Genomic DNA, 25,287 nt, shown 5'->3' with positions numbered 1-25,287 from the left:
GTGTGCAGGACACTGGGTTGGGCAGTGGTGGGGTGCTGCACAGCTGGGGAGTTGCTGTCTGTTTAGGAATTTCAGCCTTGGATCCCTTACAACAGCCACTTTGCTACCCTTTTTTTGTAGGGTAGCAGAAAGGCTCTGATAGATTTTTCCATTTTTATGTGAAAAAGCCAGTTGCCCTCAGATCTTATTTGTGTTTTGAAACTCGGTCTGGTCTGTCTGTGAGCTTTCTGTGTGAGCTTTTTAGCTCAGGGACCCTGTGCGCTTCCCTAGCCAAGCATTTTCTGAGCTTTCCATCTTGTACAGGAGAGATCAAGAGAAATATAAACCGGTCAAATTAGGAAGAAACAAAGTGAAGAAAAATGAAAGGGTAGGTATGAGGCAGCAATGAAATTAAATCCTGCCACCCAGGTTTTAAATTGCTGAACGTAGAGCTAGAGATAAAGATAGATAACAGAGATAATCAAGAAAAATTCCTTTTAACATTATCTACAATTTTTTAAAAATCCTCACTTAGAGTCTACAAAAAGAAAGGCCTCGGATTGCATTTCATCTGTATTTTGTCACAAAGGGCCAACTGGTTCAAAACAAAAAGGAGAGGGAATCATCTCAGGATTTAGATATGTTCACTTTCATGTTCTGCAAAATCTTTTATTGAATAACAGAGATGCAGACCTCTGATATTATCTTCACATATATTATTTATACAGTAGAAAATGCCAGACCCTAAACTCATGTCCAAAAGCAGACTTTATGTTGTACTTAAATCTGATTGGGCTTAAAAGGGTTGAAGCTTTACATTTAAGAAAAGAGTAATCATGATAAGAGGGTAGAAGAATGCTCTCTAAAATTTTAAAGGATTTTTCCAAAGGATATCCTTATCTACATAACTGGTTGACAAAACAATATTTTATTCAATGTCAAGATATTTAAACTATCGAAAGAGAAGAATTAAAAGACTATCCCCTCAGCTTAAGCTGGGTTCAGATACAGAGCTCAGGAAAAAAAAAAAGAAGTTTTATTTCATGTTTAATATTCAACAGAACTTCAATTTTTGTGTATTAAAAGATCTTCTGAGGTAAGGATAAACTTGCCATAGAACATATATCAGTTTCTAGATCTTATATGTAGTTAAAAAAATTAGCATGTTGAGATCCAAGTGCCAGAATGATATACTCACACGAATGGTCTTTTAAAAACATTACATGACACCTAAAGATCAACCAGCCTTCGAACTTCACCAAGCTTTGATGGTCACTGCATACAGTTTTTAGGAACTTAGTATTTATATGAGTAAAATTTAGTATATACCTTATGATGCTGCGGAAAGGGCTGGCTGCCCTTTATGTTTATAATCCTGCCCATTATGTTTTTCGCCTTGCCGTTTTAAGAGATACCCTACCCTGTTCTCGGGTCTCCACGCTCACGGCGCCTCTGGAAGGAAAGGGAATACGGATGATGATGATGATCCATCCTTTTGGTTCCCTAGGATATTTACTTAGAACAATGACACCCTAGTATTGCCCATGTGAATGTGCACCGGACAGAGTATTTGGGTCATTAGAAAGCAGAGGAGGGAGATTGACAGAGTGAGTGGCCGGGGTGGAGCAAACCGCTGCCCAAAGCGACAGCTAGAGAGAGCTCGCGACAGCGCTGTGCTCGGGGTGCGCGCACCGGGGAGCTGGCTTGGGCGCAGCCTCCTGCTCCCGCAGCTCGGGTGGGAGTGAGGGGTGGAGCGGGCAGGGTCCTCGGGTAAAACGAGACCTTTGCCCACAGCATCGCTCGCCCCCCCCCACCCCCCCACCCCCGATTTCCCCAGCGCGTCTGCTGCTTTGCGTTCTCGGAACTCCGAGAGCCGACGCTAAGGGGCACCAGAGGCTCGGGCTGCAGCGGCTGCCTCCTGGGCACCCCGGTAGCCCGCTCTGCGGAAGTCCTAGCGGCAGCGCAGCCCCACTCAGTGGGGGCTGGGGTGCATGCAGGCCGTCGGAGTGGGGGTCACGGGAGGTTGGGATGCTCCAGATGGGAGGGAGAATACTCCGCGGTCAAGACGTCGAGCCCGGAGCAGAGAGCGAGGCTGTGACACCCCCCTGCCCCTCGCCCCACGCCCCACGGAGGTCTTCTTAACGGTTTTCCCCTAAGAATGTGAGCTTGCTCCCAATCTCCTATTACTTTGGGATGTGAACTGGGTCGCTGTAATATATACAGCTACAACTGTAGGTAGAGATGCACACTGCGCGCGCACCATCTCTTCCAAACGCCGAAATCATTTGACAAAACAATTCAGCACGCTGGTAGCTGTCGATCGGTAGTTCTCCGGGGATCCCTAGGCACACGCAGAGACCAAATATCACGTCCTCTCCTCCCCAGCCAGTCCGTGTCTACTCCCCCGTCCCCCATCCTTTGATGCGAAGTCCATCATTGCGTAGTGACAAGGAGGCAAGACAGACCCTCGCCCCGCTGGAAACCTCTAACCGCCCTCCTGCAGCCCGGACTTTTTCCGGAGGCGGAGTGGGAGCCGGGGATGCTGTAGGCATCAGCCAGCATCCTCGGCCGTGCGGTCCGCACGCTGACTTTGGTCAGTGGTAACGGAAAAGAGAAAACCCGAAAGGTGGGGAGGGCGCCGGGCGCGCGGAAGCCCAGGCGGGGCCCGCGGTGCGTCCTCTCCCTCCCGCTGCGCCCGGGGCCCAGCCCGGTGCCACTGCGCCAGGATGGAGAGGTTTCGGCGCGGGAGGAGATGACGCAAAAGCCAGTGCTCCCCCCAAAAAAGTGTTTCTCCAGGACGAAGATGGCGGCAACTTAGCCGGGGACTGAAGATGACTGTGGCTCTCGGGAGGCCCAGCCCAGGCGATTCGGCCCCGAGGTCCGGGGGAGGCGGCGTCAGCAGTCGGAGCCCGGCGGGCAGACCTGCGGCAGCGGCGGCGGCGGCGGCGGCGGCTGTCAGAGCGCGGGGTGGGGGGTGGGGGGGAGGGAGAGCCCTGCCGGCGGCGGCTGCCCAGGCTCCGGACTCGGGGAGCGCAGGCGAGAAGTAGGAGCAGGCGGAGGAGAGAGAAAGGAGAAGGGAAGGAAGGAGGAGGAAGAGGAGGAGGAGGAGGAGGAGAGGAGCTGGGGAGGCGCTCCGGTCGCCGTCAGTGGGCAGCGGAGACGCGGCATGCCCCTGGCAGGGGAGAGCGGGCTGTCCTCAGCAGGGCCATGGGGACCCGCGCTGTGACAATGCCTGGGTGAGAGGAGCAGCGCCAGCCACCCCGCCACCTCCACCAGCATCACCTCCTGCACTCAGCTCACCACCGGCCACCAGCCCCAGCCTCCTCCGGCTGCCTCTCCTCCTCTCTCTCTCTCTCTCTCTCTCTCTCTCTCTCTCTCTCTCTCTCCATTATTGTTTTCTACTCTACAGAGGATGGGGTCGGCTTATGATTAGGTCGGGAGCAAGTCAGATCTTCCTCCAAAGCTGGTAATATTTATGTAGGCAAAAAGAGAGAGAACAGAGGGAGAGAGAGAGAGAGAGAGAGAGAGAGAGAGAGAGAGAGAGAGAGAACACGAACCGGGAGGAGGGGATAAGGAAATTAAACCCTTTAAGTCAATGCATATTGTGGTGACAGCGGCACAGGAGCCCTCACGGTGGAGTCGGCCAGGGCTGTGCGTTCCCAAAATATGACCAGGGGTGCTTGGATGTGTCGGCAGTATGACGACGGCTTAAAAATCTGGTTGGCAGCACCCCGGGAGAACGAGAAACCGTTCATCGATTCAGAGAGGGCTCAGAAATGGCGACTGTCTCTGGCATCTCTCTTGTTTTTCACAGTCCTGCTCTCTGATCACTTGTGGTTCTGCGCCGAGGCCAAGCTGACCCGGACCCGGGACAAGGAGCAGCAGCAGCAGCAGCAGCAGCAGCAGCGACAGCAGCAGCGACAGCAGCAGCGGCGGCAGCGGCAGCAGGAGCCCTCCTGGCCCGCGCTCCTGGCGAGCATGGGGGAGTCCTCGCCCGCCGCCCAGGCACACAGACTCCTCTCCGCCTCCTCGTCCCCCACCCTGCCCCCCTCCCCGGGAGACGGCGGCGGCGGCAAGGGCAACCGAGGCAAAAACAACCGGAGCAAGGCTCTTTTTCTAGGAAACTCTGCCAAGCCCGTGTGGCGCCTGGAGACTTGTTACCCCCAGGGCGCCTCCTCGGGCCAGTGCTTCACGGTGGAGAGCGCGGACGCAGTGTGCGCCAGGAACTGGAGTCGGGGGGTGGCGGCCGCGGGGGAGGAGCAGCAGGTGAGGGGGACGCATCCAACTCCGCTCTGGAACTTGTCGGATTTTTACCTTTCGTTTTGTAATTCCTACACACTTTGGGAGTTGTTCTCGGGGTTGTCCAGTCCCAACACTTTGAACTGTAGTCTGGATGTGGTGCTCAAGGAGGGCGGCGAGATGACCACTTGCAGGCAGTGCGTCGAGGCTTACCAAGACTACGACCACCACGCTCAGGAGAAATACGAAGAGTTTGAGAGTGTGCTCCATAAATATTTACAGTCGGAGGAGTACTCGGTGAAATCGTGTCCTGAGGACTGTAAGGTAGGAACAGTGGATTCTCTCCCCTCTCCCATCTTGCGTTTTTCTGTCTTGTGTGCGTTTGGCCAAGATGTCTTCTGGAGTTTTTAAAAAAAAAAAAAAAAAAAAAAAAAAAAAAAATCTTTTTTTTTTTTTTTTTTTTTGACGCTGGTTTTGTTACTTCAGTTGTTTTTGTGGTTATAAGGGCCTGACTTGCTGCTTGAGTTGGGAATGCCTCGAGGATTGCTTGTGGACTGGTGCCTTCTTCTGGGAATCCTTGGAAGCTCAGGGAAGACCCTGGTGTTCTGAGCTCATAAAGCTGTTGCTTAACTATCTCTTACAGCTATGCAATTGGTTCAAACTCTGTTCCCTTTAAAAAAAAAAATGGAATTTGGATGCAGCTTGCTAGGAAGACAGACATGGGACTGCATACTGATGACCCCAGATAAAACCAGACTCAGCGACAGGCGTGTATGGTTTGGCTTATGGACCTGTACACATGATTTCTCTGATAGTGACATTATTAAATTGGTTGACCAGAGGGACAATAGAAAGTGTTTGTAGTTGTTTATGCAGGAAGATGAAAAGGCGTTTTACCTGTTTTTACAGGGGCAGTTCTGGTTGTTTGGAAAGTGTGGAGGCCTACCTAAGCATATTTATTCACCAGAAGTTTCTGGTGTTGTCTTAGACATTTGTATAATAATTGATCGGAGACTCACTACAAGTAGAAAGTTTTAATTAAGTATCTGGTGATCGAAGATGAGTGTTAGCTTATTTATCAGACATCTTATGTAATTAGCTTTAGTTTTCAGGATGCTCTTCAGAAAGGCTGAATGGCAAGTGCTAGATGCTGCGAATGAAATATACCGAACTCTTTAATAATGTGTATTATATTCAACCTCTTCCTGCTGAATATAATAAAGGGTATAATCCTTGCTGATTGACAAAGGAGAAGAGAATCCAAGTTTCTCAAGAAACGTCAATGTAATCCTGGGTGCATGTGCTAATAGGAGCGTTCCTGTCCATGGTGCTGAAATGAGATTTGCCTGGGATCTGTTGAAGATGAAGATACTGCAGTGACCTTTTAGTAGGAAAGAAATGATGACAGAGTCTCAGTAAGCCTTTATGTTTCATTCCAAGGGTAATTTCTTAAACAACACAATAAAATAGTACTGCTCTTCAAAAGAAATAATACACCACATTCTCTTCCTTTCTCTTCACTACTCCCCCACACAGGAACAGGACAACTGTCTCTCTTCTGCCTCACTTTGTATTGGGGAAATGTAATGAAGGGCAATATGGATCAAAGGTTTGAGATACTTTGATAAGAGAACTGTGCTAAAAGATACCTGTTTAAAATGAACATAGTTCAAGAGCTGTATTTTACTTTGGTTTGATCACTTGTGCTTTTGACAATTAAGCTAAACTCAAACTAAACTTGCTTTGTCAACATCCTTTAAAAGACCAGAAACATATCTTCTTTGCACATAGTAATATTGAGTTTACAACATTAATTTGGAATGCTACTTCACTAGATAAACGGATCTTAAACTTTCTACCTATTTTTCTTAACCATACCACAGTAACTCATGCCTGGAGATCAAAGTTATTCTTAATGGCAGAAGTTAATGACTAATGTTTATTGCATAGTTGTTTATGTTGACGAGATATGTTGCATCAGAATTGTAAACATAAGGACACTAATTCCACTACTAATAAAAAAGGATGCAAGGGCTTCAGTATAGTTATGTTTAAAAGTGGTACCTTGTAATAATATGAATTTGCTTGCTTCTCCGAATGCAAACTTTTGTAGAAATTTCTAGTAATTCCAATTTGTATAGATTCAGTATTTAAAAGATAGTCTCCATTGCCAATAGATTGCAGCATATTTTCAAATAAACATGTCTAACATATCTTTGTTCAAATGCCCAGATTTTAAATATATATTAATGTTTATTTTCACCTTGACCTGAAATAAATCTCAACTTGATATTTATATTATCATAGCTATAAGGTATAGTGTAGGTTAAACTAATTTATCATATTATAAACTACTTCTGTATTGTGTTTCTTTATAAAAGAATCATCATCACCTGTACACATATTATAAAAATATTAATTCCTTTTTAGCAAGATTTCTTCCTCACATAGAAAATTAAATACAGACATTAAAAAAAATAAATACAGACATTTGAATTTTTCATTGCCATAACACAGAATTTATTACCCATGATGTCTTGTAGCCATTTCTTGGTTGTGTGATTTTGGCTGATTTGTCAATTTGACATTTATTCCATAGTAACTGTTTTCAAAAATTACAGTTTCAAATTTAAGGTGTCAGTGTTTTTGGCTAATAACTCATAAGTTGAGAATTTGGTTCCTTAGTTTAATGTATGATGTCTTTATGATTCTCCAAAAGTCACAAACATATCCACATACAAATTATACTACATGGCTAAAAATGCTACTTGTACACATTTGAAGAATGTGTCTGAGTTCTTTCTAAATACAGTTATTTCAAACATACTTATATTTATGAAAAGAAGATTATCATCAGGGACCTTGTCAAAATATACATTCTACACAAAATTTTCCATGTTTTATGGTAGCCACAAAGTCCTAGGTTATATTAAAAGTAAATGCATTATATTTCTCGCATTGGTAATATATTCATGAAAAAGATGCATTTTTGATACTTTATAAACATATTTTAGAACTAAAGGTAGAATATGTTTAATCATATTAGCTATACAAATTGTTATAATTCATATTCTAGGAGAAATATATTAGCTTTATCATACCCATATATAATCGAATGACTAAAGCAGTGATTTCTAAGTTTTAAAACTTAGGGCATGTATTATTACCTTCTAGTTTTATAATCTTCACTTCATTAAGATAAATGACACATGACATATATGTATAAAATTAGAATAGATCAAATTTAATATTTATTTAACTTTCTTGAAAAGTTTTTTGGCCCATTATGCAAAAAAAAAAAACAAAAAACAAAAAACAAAAAACAAAACAACAACAAAAAACAAACAAAAACAAACCCTTAATGTTGATCTAATACAATCATAATGTCTTGATTGAGTCCAAAGTAATTAAAGATAAAATACAGCTTACACTTACATTAGCAAGCGTTTGTATTGCAACATATAATAGAAAAAATTGGTATCCAAGAATATTTCCTAATATTCTAAAAAATAACTGGTTTATTTTTTTTGAAGAAAATACACACAATTGTCTAGGAAGTAATTTATAAAAAAATAAAGAACAAAACCCACTGCATATATCATTTATATTATAGCATTCAAACTGCTGTACTAAATAAATCAGGTAGCAAAAATTATGACAGTAATTTCTCTCTGTAGTTTGTAGTGTTGTTCAAAATAATGTTTTTGATATTTTTCTTTAAGAAGAACCTAAAAAATCTGTAAAAACCTTCAAGTTGGGTGGTGGTATTAAAAAATACAATATTCTAAGTTACAAAATTACATATGCATGTTTTTAATTTGCTGATTTTTTTTATCTAAATAAAAATCTTCTGTTAAATATGCCGTTCTTTAGCCCCTAAGTATTCTTGAAGATGTATATTATAAAAACTTGTGATACTTAGGAAATATAAATTTCTGGGTGAACAGGTGAACTTTTGTTACTGCTAACTTTATTTACTTAGTATACCTTAATAGAGATGGTCAATGAAAGCAGGTTTGAGATTAGATTCTAACATAAATCATTAAATCCTCTGTATTTTAGTTCTGTCAGCACATAGTCTAATCTTTATACTCTCACGAATATAAGCATTCTCATATTTTTATTTCTATAATCTCATATTAAAGCAGATTTTATTGCCTATTTTTATTTAACAATCACTGACCAAAAAGCTAACCCTGCCAGGGTTAAGCATATATGACAGTTGTGATACCTGAAGCTTTCTGCATTGTTTGCAAGAACCACTCACAAACAGTAACCAGTTTGGTAACGGAATTTAGGTTACATAATGTGCAGTTTGGAAAAAAGGCATTTCTTAAGTTCTTATTTATTTTGGTGTCATGCACTATAGATTCTTAAAAAATAGTTTTTTAAAAAGAAAATCAAATATCTAACAATTCTTTCCACTAAAATATTATTTTGCTGTTAAGTGCTATTGTATGTATTATGACACTGTTCAAAAGTGTAGAATACATCTACAAATACAACTCTTTTATATTTAACCACTTTATTATTTTCAAATCTGTAAAATCAAACAGCCTAACCATGCAGATGATCACTTTAACCATTAATAAGGCCATTTATAAGGTCAAAGCCACTACCATAATCATTTTTATGACCCAGATTTTTTATTATATTTTTGCTCCACATACAACTACTGATTTATGATCTGTGTTTTATTTTTATAAGGAAACAACCCAAATTTTATCTTAATGTTGTTTTATAGACTAAAGAATGAATATTTTTACTTTGAACTTATAACTGGGTCAAATTGACAGCTATATAGGGCATAACCACAAAGTTTCAATAATTGCTGTTTTACACTCATTTAATCACTTTAATTAGATGAAGATGATGTCTGCATATGCAAGGTGAATTAAAATATGAAGGAAAGGAGATCAAACAACACTTTGACTCTCAGGCTCCCCCATATATAGATCATAATACATTAAGATATATTTTCTTGCTAGATTGAATATGCAAGAACAAATATACAGATAGCTATTTCAAAGAAGAAAACATTTTGAATTATCTGACCTATTGCTTAATTTCAATTCTTAGTTGCCTGTTTAAATCTTCATCTTCTATATCAAAAACACATTAATTCAGCACCAAACATTTTTTGTCATTTATTTTATATTGATTTATGCTGCAAGATGTTTCTTCAATATCAATAAACATTTAGTCTAGATCAATGGTCCATGGGGTCACATTGGCATATCCTGGGGGACTCTTTGAAGAAACTCCTAGTCCCAAAAGAGATTCTAAGGAATTTCATTGGTTTGGCTTGTGTTATTGGCTTGGGATTTCCAGTTTCCCTGGTGACTCTCGTGTGTGGCAAAGGTTGAGAAGCACTGTTCTATTTGACAGTGACAGCTCCAATGCAAGGACCTTCTAGTTCCTGTGCTTCTATAATACATAATAACCTCATTTGCTCAACTGATGAGAATGGAATTCAGATATTTTTGAAAAGTTGTAGAAGCAACAGAACATAGCCAGAGGGCAGGGAGCAAATATATAGTAACTAGGATGAAGAAGTAGATGAAAAGTGAACCAACTGGATGAAAGTTTTAAGGGATATGACCAAAGAGAATGCGGAGAGAAAAGGAGGTGGATTCAGAAGACCAGAGTCTTGAATGTTTAAGGAGGGCGCTTTGGCTGTGACTATTCTTTCTTTTAGGTAGAACTGAGTCATCATACTTCTGTTCCGTAACGGGCTGATAATATGAGTGCAGAAACTGAATGATTGTCTTTCTGAGCCTGACTGATAAAGTATTAGATTAGAGGAGCTCCAGCCTTATTTTTGTCTCTAATTTTAGTCTATATAAATGGCCAAAATTTAGACTTTTTAAAAAGTACATGGTTGGTTTTAAGAGAAAATCTTTTTGCTTTTCATAATATTTTGCATGATTCTGTCCTATTCTTCATCTGTTCACTTTATTAATCCTAGGAAGTCACTAATTGTTTTTTTACTTTCCTTTAATTGTAATGATGAGACATATTTTTAAAACTTATTTCTATATTAGTATGATAACTACGTGAAATTCATACAGTTTTTTTTAAAGTACAAAAGCTAAGTAGTCACAGATTATGACAAAGCTTAGTTTAGGAATTAGTTTTAAGAGGATCTTATTATTCTGTTTGGAAGTGATTATAATACCAATAATATTTTATTTCATAACATTTTAGATAATAAGTTACAATGAAACATTAAATCTAAGTTTTAATCTAAGAAAAAATTAGATGATATTACAATTGAAATAATGGAATTTCTTTAATGAAATGTAAATTTACTCTGCTTCCTTAAAACTGAAAACAAAAGATGATTAACATTTGCCTTTCTTGTAATAAGTGGTTACTGATTTATAGTATGTACTGTATTGGAAAACATGAAAATATTTCCTTCTTGGCTGTTGAAAGTGTTAAAAGGTAATAGTTGATCCCTCCCCCACCTCCAACCACCTCTCAGGAGTTGGTTTCTACATTAAATCATTTATAAACAAAATGATGTATAAGTTACCACAGATGGTAAAAAAAAAAAAAAAGTCTTGCAAAAATAGAAATTTAATATCTGTTTAAACACTGTTGCTGATTTTAGCAGTGACAGTAGCATATTCACACATAATATGTGATAGGTGAATGCAACAATTAGTTCTATGGAAATGCATGGGGATTCTGTATGTCAGCTGGTCCATCCTGCACAGGAGGGAGAATGGGCTCTAGACAAAACTGTGTATAAAGATTCCTTGCTTTTCTTACTTTTCTCTCAGTGTACCTTCTTCTTATCACCTGGCAGAGTCTCCTGGCATCTAGAAGTGGCATTTCCAAGGCCTGTGTCTCATGGGAAGCCCAAAGTTCAGGACTCTTTGCATCTCTACTGTCATCAAAAATAATCAGTCTCTTTCTTACTAAACTATCACTGACTTTATTTGAAAAGAAGATTGAACTAAGATGTAAATGGTTGATCGTGACAATGTATTAGCTCTCACAGAAAATGATTTGAATCACTCATAGATTTAAGTGCTTGGAACAAGCTTCAGCAGTAGCAGTTTAATAAGCTTTAGAGCTTATTAGAAGTCAGAAACTTGTCTAATTCATTTAATCTTTACATCATTTCTATATGAGGTAATTTTATCACAGATTTTATCGATGAGTAAAGCGAGGACAGAAAGTTAACTATTCCAAGGTCAAACAGCTGAGCAGAGTGTTAAAGATCAAGTTCACAAAAAAAAAAAAAAAAAGAAAAGATCAAGTTCACTTTGTCACTTTAATGCATTTTCTCTTTTTCTTTTAGTATGAGCTTTATCAACATACCAAAGAATGGGAAGATTAGTATGATTAGTCCGCACATACTTTCACGTAATTTAACGACTGTTAAAGATCTTGCTGTGGGAGATAGCTCTGGGGAGGTGTCTGTGCTCCATTGTGAAGGACTGTATATCCCCTGCTAAGGCCTTTGAATTTTATTTTCTGTGTGAAGAAATATCAGAGAGGAATTTTAATCAAGTGGGATTCATTTGGGAAGCTTTGTTTTTTTTCAAAAATTAACTCTGGCAGCAATGTGATAATAGGTTGGGAGAGGGTGAAGTAATGCCAGAGAGACCGATTTAGAATATGCTGTCTTCTGTAGGGGTAATAGGATGGCTCCAAATCAGTACTCTCCAACAGAATTTTCTATGATAAAGGAAATGTTTTATTCTCCACCCTGTCCAATATGGTAGCCCCAAGCTATGTGTGCTACTGAGCAGCTGAAATGTGGCTAGGGTGAATGAAGATCTGAATTTTAAATTTTATTTAAATTTAATTATCCTAAATTTAAATAGCCCAGGATCTAGTGGCTACCATGTTGGGCAGAAAATTCTAAATGACTACAGTGGCTATGGAAGTGGAGAAGAAAGGCCAATTCCAGAGACTTCTCAGTCCAATCTTACCAACTGTAGAGGAAGGATATGATTCAAGATTTATAAAGGGTGAGATTACAGATGTTGATACCATTGAAAGAAATACAGAGGGAAGAACAAGTTGGGATTGACATCATTGAAAGAAACAAGGAGTTCATTTTTGTAGATAATGATAGCAGAAGATATCCAGCAGATAGCATGCCATGTGAGTTTGGTTGAGGAAGTTTGGTTGTGAAGCTCACTCTCCACATGGAGGTTTGATGTAGGAAGCTGTGGACAGAGATTAGATGACCTAACAAAAACAAATTATATGGAAAGAAGGTTAAAGGTGAATCCTAAAGAAGAACAACATCTAAAGTTTTGGGCAGAAAAGGGACCAGGAAAGGAGACAGAGAAGCACAAGGAATGAGAGTGAAGATATGAGGGAGAATGAGAATGGGAGTGGGAGATGAATATACAAGAGAGAAGGAGAGGGAGAAGAATAGGCAGAGGGAAGGGAGAAGGAATCATGGGAATGTGATAATCTGAAGGGTAAAGGGAAGGAGTTTAAGAAAGATGCAGAATCAGTCAGGAGTGTCTTATCTTGCAGAAAGGACATGCGGGATGAAGCCTAGGCGTAGGTCACTGGATTTGGCAATTAGTTCTTGTCGACCTTACAAGAGTAGTTTCAATAGATTGTCAGGGAGAGGTGTCAAATTGTGATGGATTAAGGAATGAGTTGGAGCTGAGATAAAGACTAGTCTTAATGACTCTTCCTTAGGAGAGAAAAGAGAAAGAGAAAGGAACAGGTGGGGAGATGTGAATTTATTTATTTATTTATTTTTAAAAATGATTTTATTTATTTATTCATGAAGAAACACAGAGGAGACTGAGAGAGGGAGAGACACAGGCAGAGGGAGAAGCAGGCTCCATGCAGGGAGCCTGACGTGGGACTTGATCCTGGGTCTCCAGGATCATGCCCTGGGCAGAAGGTGGCACTAAACTGCAGAGCTGCCGGGACTACCCAAGGGAGATGTGAATTTAAAGAAATATTTTATGTTGAAATAAACTTGAGGATATTTGTAGATTATGATCTAGGACCCAGATGGGAATATGAGATAGAAAGTACCAGATTCAGAAAAAAATTAGTGGAGGCACCAGATCCCAAAGAAAAGGTGGTGGGCTCCCATCTATTCCTAGCCTTGGGGAGGAAGAGAGGTTGTATCTGTGCATTCTGCTATACAACTCAGATCCTTTATTTTGTTATATCTTAAACAGGATAAATGCTTTAATTTCAGGATTTCAGAAAATAAAAAGCATTTGTCATCTTGAATATGTTTTTTTTGGTATTTTTTTTTATTGGAGTTCGATTTGCCAACATATAGTATAACACCCAGTGCTCATCCCGTCAAGTGCCTTGCATATGCTTAAATGAAGTAGGAAATTCATTTTCAAATAATACAAAATAATGACTGTAAATAGCAACAATTATATAATACATGTTACTATAAATACTTTCTTTAGGAATGTGTTGGGCTGAGGTTTAATTGTATATTTAAACATGTATTAACCCACCCAATTAAATATAGCTATCTCTTTATAGAATTTCTTTTAAAAATATTGAAATAGAAATAAAAAGTAATTTTAAACCTAATAGAGAATGTCATAAAATTATTAAAAGGACAACTGAAGATAGCCTGGGTTCAGCCCTCAGATTCACCATTTATTAGTTACGTGACATCACCCTAGTTACTTAAAATTGGGATTTTAGTATCTCTTCTATAACATGGTTACAAGGAAGAAATCAGGAGACTCCATACATATTATTATATCCAACCTAAGGCTTGATGATGCCCAATAAATGGGTAACAATTCATTAAAAACCACAGGGGGGATCCCTGGGTGGCGCAGCGGTTTGGCGCCTGCCTTTGGCCCAGGGCACGATCCTGGAGACCTGGGATCGAATCCCACATCAGGCTCCCGGTGCATGGAGCCTGCTTCTCCCTCTGCCTGTGTCTCTGCCTCTCTTTCTCTCTCTGTGACTATCATAAATAAATAAAAATTAAAAAAAAAAAAAACACGGGGGAAAAAACATGAAAAAATCTATAAAATTAACATAGTCTTCACTTGAGATCGCATCGAAATTGTCTGGGAAACAATACCCATTTACAAGAGTTTTATAAGCAGACTTTGCGTCTTGGTTGATAAAATTCTCAGTTTTATTACTTCTACATGCTTCTCTAGAAAGGTGAATAAATTATTGAACAATGCTATCAGAAAACATAAGTTCAGCCGCAGTGAAAACATTCCGTTCTTAAAGCTTGAAGTTTTTCTCTATTTTAGATTAAAAATTAATTTAATTAATGTGCTGGGTTTTGGACTATGTGGATTCCCTTAGGTTACCCCAGAAGGATTTGAGCCATCTTATGCAATTTTTTGAGAGGACATTTGGAGAAACCATTATAATGATCTTCCGTCTCTTGGTTAAAAAGAGAAATCTTGGGGAAGGTTCTGTGTTAGGTAGTTTGTAATGCATTGCAAAGTCGTGCCTTCAAAATCTATTTTAAAAGATAAGGCCCTTTGCCCTGCCCTCTAAATATTTGGCTCTGTTTTGGTTTTTTGTGTCCCTGTTATTTTCTGCTCTGACCCACATTTACCCACTCAGCCACACTTAATATTTTTATTGATTGGAGAGTGAGAGGAAGTTTAGGTAAAAGATTGTTTTTTGTTTTTTTTTTTTTAATTTTATTTATTTATGATAGTCACACACACAGAGAGAGAGAGAGGCAGAGACACAGGCAGAAGGAGAAGCAGGCTCCATGCACCGGGAGCCTGATGTGGGATTTGATCCCGGGTCTCCAGTATCATGCCCTGGGCCAAAGGCAGGCGCCAAACCACTGCGCCACCCAGGGATCCCAAAAGATTGTTTTGATATTGAACCAGAGCTAGTAGACAAGGCAAACATGGCAGGTGCCAAGACATAGAAGACTGAATGAGGAGAAGACTAGGCTATGCTCCATATGTGGGAACATGATTACCCTGAGAAAGAGAAGACACGGGGTGACACAGCAAGATTCTTTAACTAGATAAAAATCAGCGTGTGGAAGAGGGGGGTCTTATATCCAGTACTTTATGTGGCTCTAGGGGTGAGAATGAGGCTCTATACATAGGTGTTTTATGCAGGAATATCTCTACTCCCTATAGGGAAGAGTGTTCTATTAAAGGGTACAATGGAAGAACTTGCCTGAGGAAGTCAGAGCACATTGCTACAGAAGATGTACAAATGGGATGGAAGTTATCTGCCATGACCCCACAGGACATCCTGCCTGTGTGTTGCAGGTTGACCAGATGATTGTAAATATCCCATCCAACAGCTTTTGGCATAAGATGAGGCACCCAGAAGTGATAGGTTTACACAGTGAGCTTGTTCTTATTGCTAATCTCTGTCAAAGAAAAATTTTCTTACACAGAAAATATAACTGTTTTCGTAGTCTAGCACCTCACTGATAGTAATACTTTGCTTTAAAAAAATGAAAGTCCCGACAATATCAATGTTAAATTATTTCTCTGGTTCCTGTTTATATTGTTATTGGTCTGAATAACTTTAAAAAAGAATGAATCAACTACATATGCTTACCCTGAAGATGTATAGGAACGGAGTTAGACGATAGAGGAATTTTTTTGTTGTTTTTGCTGATTTGCAGAAACACTCATTATCTTCTGATTACAAGCGTATCCTTCCCTGTAATAGACTGTCACACACGACTCAGCACATGGTCAGACAGGGTAGAAGAAGGTGGGCAAGACATTGGGCAAGACAGTGTGGGGCACCTGTGCTCTCTGACACCATGGCCTCAGCCCAAGTCCAAGGGAAGTCGTGGGGAAAGAGACCACATGCAAATGTGAATGGTCTTACTGGCCACTGGAGCTGTGAGTCTCTGCAACCAATCTGCTCTGTGGAGGGTTGGCCAATTATGAAAGGTTTCAGATACGTTCTGTTTGTCCCATGAAGTGTCTCCATATATATTGAAAATTTAAAAGTCGCTTTCTCTATTGGTTTTGCAGTGCTTCTTTTCATGCGTTAACTCACCCCATATCTGGTTCTTTGGGGACATTATTAACAGAAGCAAAATCACTGTATAAAATTCCCCACTCTTGTAGAATGGTACTCAATATTTATTAGGTTTTTACCTTAAATAAGCCCTATTCTGATGATGCAAGCATGCATATCTTATTTCCCACAACAGTCCAACATCATGGACAAAACTAGCATTCTCACCAAAATAGGGTGACAGTGACTGAGAGTTAGAGAGGTTAAAGAATATGATGCTGAAGTTCTCACAGTAGGTGTGGTGTAGCCAGAGTTTACACCTAGTAGCTTAATCTCAGAGGTTTAATTTAGTTATTATATTACGTTGTCCACTCTGCCATAAATTGTTGCTCATGTCTAGTTGTTTTTTTGTTTTTTGTTTTTTTTTTTTAAGGGTTGGGATTGTGGGTGGGAAGTAGCGGGAATAGATGGAATATAAAGTTCTTTGGCACATAAAAAGAAACACAACACACTTCATCCAGATTTCTTGTTGCTGCAGCAGCTTCGTGTGGGGAATAAACAGGGGCCTAAAAGTTAGAATGGCCAAGATACAAATTGCTGTTCCTTCAGATCCTTTGAGATAGGGGCACTTCTATCTAATTTGAGGGAACACTGAGAGGAGGAGCAGAGCATTTTACAGGATAGTAAAATGTAGCTGGCCAGTTGTCCTCTCAGCTGAAGCCACTCTGAAAGGAGATGATTGCTTCTTACCGCACCGCAGCACCACTTGTCCTACTATTTAGACACTGAGCTCGTACAAAACATTGACAAGTTTGTCCTTCTAATCTAGTAATTAGCTTCTAATCAAAACTGTCCTTCTAGTTCAGATCAGCTGCATGATAGAGATCTTGAATTTAGTTTCCATAGGGGCATTTTTAAAAGCACTGTTTTATGTTTAACCTTGGGAATCACAGAGACCCTACTTAGATAAAACCTGTGATCGTCTGTATGAAGAGAAACAAATGTTTTTAAGAAGGGCGATCTGAATCTTAAACCACTTAAAAACAGGATTTCTCCTTCCCCGTAGTGAAAACTGGGCTGACAGCCAGGAGCCATTGGGCAAGACAGTGTGGGGCACCTGTGCTTTCTGCCACCATGGCCTCAGCCCAAGTCCAAGGGAAGTCGTGGGGAAAGAGACCACATGCAAATGTGAATGATCTTGCTGGTCACTGGAGCTGTGAGTCTCTGCAACCAATCTGCTCTGTGGAGGGTTGGCCAATTATGACAAGTTTCAGATACGTTCTGTTTGTCTCGTGAAGTATCTCACTATATATTGGAATTTTAAGTCACTTTGGAAAAATGAATCCTTCCATTTCACTTTGGTTTAGAATTTTTTAACTTTTCATTTTTATTCAATGTGTCTGAAAAATTCCAATGAAGAGGAAGGAATTCAAGTCTGAGTAAACAAAATCCTTGTGGGCATAGTTTGATTTCAATGATAAATATACATTGTGTTTTTCACCTGCTTAACCATAGACTTGATTGCCCTCTTGTTTATTGGTTAAGATTATTAAGATAATACCACTCTTTAGGTATTTTGACATTTTTTGTTCTTATAACTTAATGGATGAAATAGGTCAATCATGTATGATACACTATTTTACCTCCCAAGAGTCAAAGGAAGCTATCTATCTATCTATCTGTCTATCTATCTTTTTTTTTTTTTCAAAAACAAGCATACTTACTATAAGAGTACATGAACTTTCTTGTTTGTTGATTTGGTCTTTGACAAATAATTTTCTTAAATTCAAATACTTCAAAATCTGAGGGAAGTTAAAAAATCTCTTGGTATTTATAGTCCTGTCTTTAATCTTACATTTCTTTTTTTTTTCTTTAAAGATTATTTATTTACTTATTTTTCATGAGAGACACAGAGAGAGAGAGAGAGGCAGAGACACAGGCAGAGGGAGATGCAGGCTCCACACAGGGAGGGAGCCCGATGTGAGACTCGATCCCGGTCTCCGCGATCATGCCTGGACTGAAGGCAGAGCTAAACCACTGAGCTACCTGGGCTGCCCTAATCTTACATTCATATTAAGAACTTGAACTTTTTCATAATAGAAATCTAAAATGTTTCCTTAAAGCTTTGGGAATCAAAAAATTTTTGATGTTTCTCAGTTTAATAAAGGCAGAGATTTTTTTTAAAGGTCTTAGTCACAAGAGCAAGTCTTAACACTGACGAGGCCATCTGTCTTTGTCGCTGTTGCGTGGTCCAGATGGGCAGCACTGCAGATGTGTTAGCTGGAGAGTTCACTGTCCTTTCGTTCCACTGCTTGAGTATTGGTGCTGTCAGCTTTTCCTTGCTTCCACTTGGCTGTGTCCACACAGGAAAAGGAAAATAAGACCAATAAATAACTACAATTAAGACAAATACAGATTCCCAAAGATTTGAAATGCTGTTTTGTTACTCAACTTTTTGGGCTAATCATCTTTGTCAAAAATATGATGCATCCCTACCGAGGAAATGATGCTTACTTCTCCAGTGTTGCACATTAATTGGACGGATGTTTAATTTTCTCATGGCATCTGCTTTAAACAGAAAAGTGCAAAAGCTAAGCAGTGCAAATGTGTCTTTCTTTAATGACTTGATTATATTAATAATACTAAAACAGTACAGCTAAAGGCATTATACAGCACTCAACAATTTCCTTTTTTCCAAGTCAAGACTAGGGTAGATGAGGAATTGTAGAAAAGTTAACTTATGATACATACAGTTCAGGGGAAAAAAAATCATATCATCATCCAAATATATTTATTTGTCTTAATAGCCTGATATTTGAAATACATGGGTTCAGATGAAGTAGCTAAATTCATGCTACCAACAGACCAAGGGAAACATGCAATTATATTTGAAAGTTCCCATTTTCTACCTTTGACCAGTTACCCACAGTTTACTCTTGTCTTTGTAACACTGTCTCCATTCTGGGCTATTTTAATCAATTCCCATCCTACATTTTAAAAAATACCATGATAATATATAATGCATTTAATATGATAAGTTATTAAAGGTAGTTTCCCAAGCAGCTGTCCAGCCAAGTTCCTCTGACTTCTCCAATAAATGATTAAGGGTTGTCCTCTAGGGTTGCTGTTCCTTGTTGTGGAATAAGCAGGTGAATCAGTGGGGCCAAAGAAGCATCGGCACTGAAGAGAACGTGTGCATTTTCTCAGAATGATCACAACGATTATTTGCAGTGGATATGATAATTGTCATCCAGAAGCGTTAAAGGATATTGCATAAAGAACATTTTAATAATTTAATTTGTAATCATTCTCTGTGACTGCATTTTGTTATACAAATTTTATGTACTATATAGGAAAAAACTGTATAGAGACAAATGAATATTACTTTCTAAAAATGGATCCTTAGTGGAGACTGTTGTTGGATAGTCTGAGCACTATTATTATATGGCAACAGTAATTTAGACACTGAGATAAAAGATATCCCACAGTGCACCTAGTTAAAAAAAGAATAAATAATCAGACATTTCATCATGTGTGACTCATAAGTGGACATGCAAAAAAAAGTAAGAAATTTATATATAAACAGGGTAATTATTAAAGCAAGGGAAGGAAGGAATACGAGAGAAAATGCAGGACAACACTTGCTTTCCACACCACCCGCCCCGCCCCCAGATGCACAGGAATGAGAGCAAGATTAAAGCCATGTAAATATCTTAATCCAAAAGCTGTTGTGCTCATAATGTGTTCCTGAAAGAAAACAACCTTGGCAACAAATTTTCTTTTTTATATGGTCCCACTTTCAACCTATAAGTGAACATTAGATTTTCCTCAGTCTTGAAATTTGGACCATGCCACAACTCGCTTACAAAAACTTCATGGTTTTTCTGTTCAAATAAGTAGACTGTAAGATAATTATAAAATATGGTGTTTGATATCTTTGTCACTGAACAACAGAGGTATTTATATGGGAACTATAAACAGAGTATCTTATTTGTACATGCTTCTTTATGGGTAATTATGGGTTTGAAAAGTCAGAAACAGCAGTGTGATTACTCCATAGCTTGCAGTGGGGCTGTGTGAGTCCTTAATCTGGCCACTTAAAGAAAGAAACAACTATTCATCTCTGAACCTTTCCAGAGAAGCAATTTTTAAAATCCGAGGCTGCTTCCCAAATTTAGAAGAGTTCAGAAAAGTATATCACTTTTTGGTTCTGCTGGTGAATTTATGAATTTTAGGAAACTGGAAGGATACTGCAGCTTGATCGAAGTGCATCAAAGTCAGGAAGAGATAGAAAGAGAAAATATTCCACTTGATAGAAAAAAGCAAGAGAGACTATTTGACAGCGTAATGGAAACTTTTTCATCAATCCTCCCATAAAAATGAAGATTTTTTTCTTTATTACAAGATCCTATTCAGATATTTAACTAGGATGTTCAGAGCAGCAAAATTATTATATTACCTGAGAAATCATCCAGACAGTTCAAACAGTTCCAAAAATTCAAATTGTTCATAGGCAAATGTTTTAAAATAATACTTTCCAAACATTGTTCTTATTACTTCACATTATGAAATGATCTAGAGTGTTAGAAATAAAATAAGGAAGAGGCTCAACCCCTAATGGCCAATCATGGGCTTTGGTGGAAAGTCTATTCTGTGTATTTTTTTTTTTTTGATCTATTCTGTGTATTTTTTTGATACTCCCCCAGCTAAGAGGGTGCAGGCATGCCCTCCCTTTGGATCTAGGCATGCTTCTGGCTGCTTCATACAAAAGACTGGGGTGTAAGTGATGCTCTGGAACTTCCATGGTAGCTGATAGATGGCCATGCATTCTTAGTCCTGTTTTCTACGACACATATTCTGGAGGGTTTGAGCTGTCATATAAGACGTTCAAGTACCCCCAGACCACCCGCTATAAGGAAGCCTGAGGCATATAGAGAGGCCAGGGTAGGCTTTCTTGTAGACAGCCTCAGTTAAGGCTAGACTTTGTGTTGTCCCAGGCCAGGTTCAGACTTCTGGGTGAAACCTCCAGATGAGTCAGATGCCAGCCACTCTAAGTCACCCAGAACCCCTCGGATCTTCTCCAAGCAGCAGACTCTTTAGAGGGAAGAAAAGCTACCTCCTTTATGTAGTTTAACTTCCTGATCCACAGCATCTTAGACTGTAATAAAAGGGTTGTTGTTTTAAACTACATTTTTGGGTGGTATGTTAGGCAGCAACGAACTAAATGTTCAGTAATTGTTGAATGATTCTCCATTGTGTGAGAGATTCCATTGAATAAACTAATGAAAGTTGAAAAAAAAAAAAAACCAACGAACAACTGATGTGGCCTCATTTTTTTATTGAATTTTTGAATTCATTTAGCAGTAAATACTCATGCATTGACTCTTGTGCACAATTCATCATCTGAGGAATTAGGAGACATATGAAAAGATACAATACCTGTGAGCAGGTTGTGTACAATGTAAGTGAAAAGATACAGTTTGACACTGAATATATGAACAGTGCCCTGAAGGGATATAGCACACTCCTCTGGGAATTCAGGATAGACCAACTTCTTACTTCTTTCACTGGCTTTTTACTAATATCTTTCACCATTGTATCCATATGTGGCAAATAAAATGGAAATTAACTGTTCAATCAAAATATATCTGCTGAGGGCAGCTCTAGTGGTGCAGTGGTTTAGCACCGCCTGCAGCCCAGGGCGTGATCCTGGAGACCCTGGATCGAGTCCCACGTCGGGCTCTCTGTATGATGCCTGCTTCTCCCTCTGCCTGTGTCTCTGCCTCTCTGTCTCTATGAATAAATAAATAAAATCTTTAAAAAAATATATATATATCTGCTGAAATTTTTGAAAGAAGCAATTTTAAAGGCTGCATTATTTGGAATATTCTGTTGAAATCTTCGTATTTTAAATTTTTTTTAAAGCTAAGAAACCATAATGAATGGGTCCTCTTGAAACTGAATTATTTACTGTGCATTTAAAGCGTTTAAGCGTTTTCAAGTGGGCGATTATACTGATACTCTCTCAGCCACTGAGTTTCTACTATTCTGTAGGAGAAAGTAGTTGCAGTTTCATGAACATGTTATAATATCACCTTTTTGTTCTTGCACCTTCGCCATAACTTTGGAATATTGTAAACAGCATTTGCACAAATTTGCACATTCAATTTATCTGAATTTTTTTGGGAAACATTAAAGGCTAATAATATTCATAGAAATCACAAAAGAAAACTAGGTATGGTACAGTCAGTAGCAAGTGGCATCATTTAACCATTAGGTCGAATATGAAGAGGTGAGCAATTGTCATGAAAGCACCAACTGGTTTTCAGAATGACTTACTAGACTTTTTATTCAATGGAGTGGTTGCCGTTTTCCGTGGATTATTCCAAAAATGAAATCATGCATTAGATTTCTTTTTGAAGTGTAAGTTGAAGTGAAACAGCTTGAGTTTATTTTTCTTGCTTTGCAAAAGAAAAAAAAAAGGAGGGATTTCTGTCATATTAGTTATCTATCACTGTGTACCAAATTACCACAAACAGAGATTTAAAACTGCGCACATTTATTATCTCACATCTGTGGGTCAGAAGTCTGGACATGGCTTAAATATGTTCTCAGCGAGCACACAGTTAAGGTGTGCGCCAGGATGGGGCCTCATCTGAGATTCAACTCTACTCTTCATCTGAAAACATCAGATAAAGCCCTTGTGGTTGTTGGCAGAGCATGTGCCTTGCTGACGGAGGAACTGAGGACTTCAGATACTTGCGGCCCGTTGGCTGGATTCCGCCCTTGATTCACTGCCATGTGTCCCTCTGTGGAGCAGCTTGTTTTTTTAAAGCCACAAGAGGGAAGGGTTCATGGCAAGATGGATGTTATAATTGTACATAATGCCATCATGAAATGACATCCTTCTTTGCTCTATTCTATTCTTTGGAAGGAAGTCCAATGGAGGCTACACAAGAACATAAAGACCATAAGGGGGATCATGGGGCCACCCAAGAGACTATTTGCACATATGTTACTTTTAAAGGTCCCTCAAATACATCATTCTTAAGATATTCAAAGACAATTTCACATATCTCAGACAGATAAATGTTTTTGTTTTATGTTGCTACCAAATCAAGAAATATTTGATAAATATTTAACAGTAATTGTAGGAAACCATCAGCATTATTAAGTACATATATGTTTTACTGTAGGAATAGGTAAATAAAACTTATTAGGCATGATCCGCATGGGGAAAATGGAATTTTAACTAAAGAAATTGAAAACAGTCATTTCCAAGCCTTTTTATTTCTTCTACAATTGTTTCTGTATAAAACTAAATTCTAAATTTGCCTTGAAATATTTCCTTAAAATATAAGAAACTTGCTATGCTTACGGAATAATAAGTGTCACATAATTGCTTTAGAGGAATATAATCTGTTTCCTAAAATGTATTTTAGGGTAAATTAATGAATCTGTACAACTGTAGTTTCTAAGTGATGACTTATAAATCCCATAAAAAGATCGACTTATTTAGACCAATACAGAAATCACACATGCCAGTTTATTCATCCATATAAATCTCATTTTTCTGGAATGCTGCCCATAATGCTAGATTCATATTAAAGGTTTCAGGAGTGGGATTTAAAATAAACATGAAGGCGCATAAGGGCAACTTCCTTTATGACTAGAGGCCAGGAAACACTCTCTTTTCAACTCTTCTGACTGTATTAGAAGAATTCTTTTTGTGATGGATTCTACTGCTGGATATTCTTATGGGGGCTGCATTTTTGTCTTTAGACCTTGAACTTCATTAAAGTAGTTGCTTAGCACATAGAAAATGGAAATCACAGTTTTGGAAATAATGTTCTGATTTCTGGGTTCATACTCATTGAGGAACTGGTACGTTTCAGTATGGAGGGAGAGTAAATTAGATTGGATAATTGGGCAGACAGGGTAAGTAAGAGTCAAGTGTACTGCTGCCCTGTGCACCTCAACTTCAGCTATTCTATGACATCAGCTCGCTCTGTTCCACAGCACACACTGATCTTCTAGTATTTAAGGAAGTTGAGATGGATTACTGCAATATTTCATTACTAAAATGATTCCAAGCATATGCCACCCAATAGCATCAGCTTAGTATTTAAGGAAAAATGGAATTAGAAGTTCTTCATCTGGACTTGGGTCATGCCAAAATGATGAAAAGGTGCAAAGTTAAGGATTAAAAAATATATATCTCTGGGTTTTCTCTGGCTGTAATGGAACTGTCTCCTGGACATTCTGAAGTGACTGTTACAGTATGTGTATATTGTTCTTTTTTTTCCTATGTATAATTGCTGACTTAGAAATATGTGCTATGTAAAATCAGGTCCAGAACTCTATGATTTATCCTTGCACCACACTTGTTACACTAGGTATTGTTTACAAAATATTCACTGAATTGATATTATTCATTTGGAGAAAAGTTGAGTTTTGATTCCATAAACGTATAAAAAAGTTGGGTAGCCAAATCTGTTGTGATTCCCAGAAATCCCTATCCATATGCTATCCTCTCAAGGAAATTATGCACAGTTCAGTTATGGTCCTTTGCTGTGTGGTTTTTAGATGAAGTCATGCGGGATTACAATGTCAAAATCTTGTTTGAATTAAGGAGAAAGAAATTAAACAAGCCATCTCTTCATTTCAAAGTATATTCATTTCATTGTCAAACTATCGGCACTTGTTGGATTTCTTCAAATCAAAGCATGATTCATATAATTACTGTATTATGATTCGCTTTATTAAAGGGCGGAAGGTATTTTAATGGTTTGTGACGAATGAAGAGAAGATGAAATACGAAGAACTTGTCTGAGTGAGACCTGCTGAATATTGAATTTAGTTATAGTTATTGTTGAATATTCTCTTAATAAGATTGAATCCAGAGGCAAGACATTTTGTTCCTTAAAATCCCACTGAAGTATATTTTAAGAATGACCTACATAATGATGAATTTTCAAATTCTTATTAGCATCCTGCAAAAAAGAAAAAAAAAAGTACTCTGGCATAATGACCTGGCTTTTCAGTTTCAATTCATGCTTGTTATTATGTTTTCTTCCAGTCATTTCATAAGAGTATGTTGTAAAGTTATTGATTTTCCAG

At 38.7% G+C, this 25,287-nt stretch overlaps 1 protein-coding gene across 2 annotated transcripts in view; it reads left to right on the top strand.

Moving 5' to 3' along the window:
• The first annotated feature begins 2,309 nt into the window (after window positions 1–2,309).
• NALF1 (NALCN channel auxiliary factor 1) overlaps window positions 2,310–25,287 on the top strand; it is a 625,450-nt gene continuing 602,472 nt past the window's right edge. The window contains exon 1 of one of the 2 annotated variants that reach the window (XM_025440983.3): window positions 2,310–4,542. In XM_025440983.3, coding sequence (XP_025296768.1) covers window positions 3,646–4,542 — 897 coding nt within the window. In that variant the 5' untranslated portion in view covers window positions 2,310–3,645. The remainder of the gene's footprint in view (window positions 4,543–25,287) is intronic. The other variant, XM_025440982.3, reaches the window with a different exon arrangement.

The sequence above is a fragment of the Canis lupus genome, chromosome 22 (genome assembly GCF_003254725.2).
Source record: "Canis lupus dingo isolate Sandy chromosome 22, ASM325472v2, whole genome shotgun sequence".
NCBI classification, from domain to species: Eukaryota; Metazoa; Chordata; class Mammalia; order Carnivora; family Canidae; genus Canis; species Canis lupus.
The sequence above is the reverse complement of the archived record's forward strand: the minus strand, read 5'-3'. Positions and strand labels throughout refer to the sequence as shown.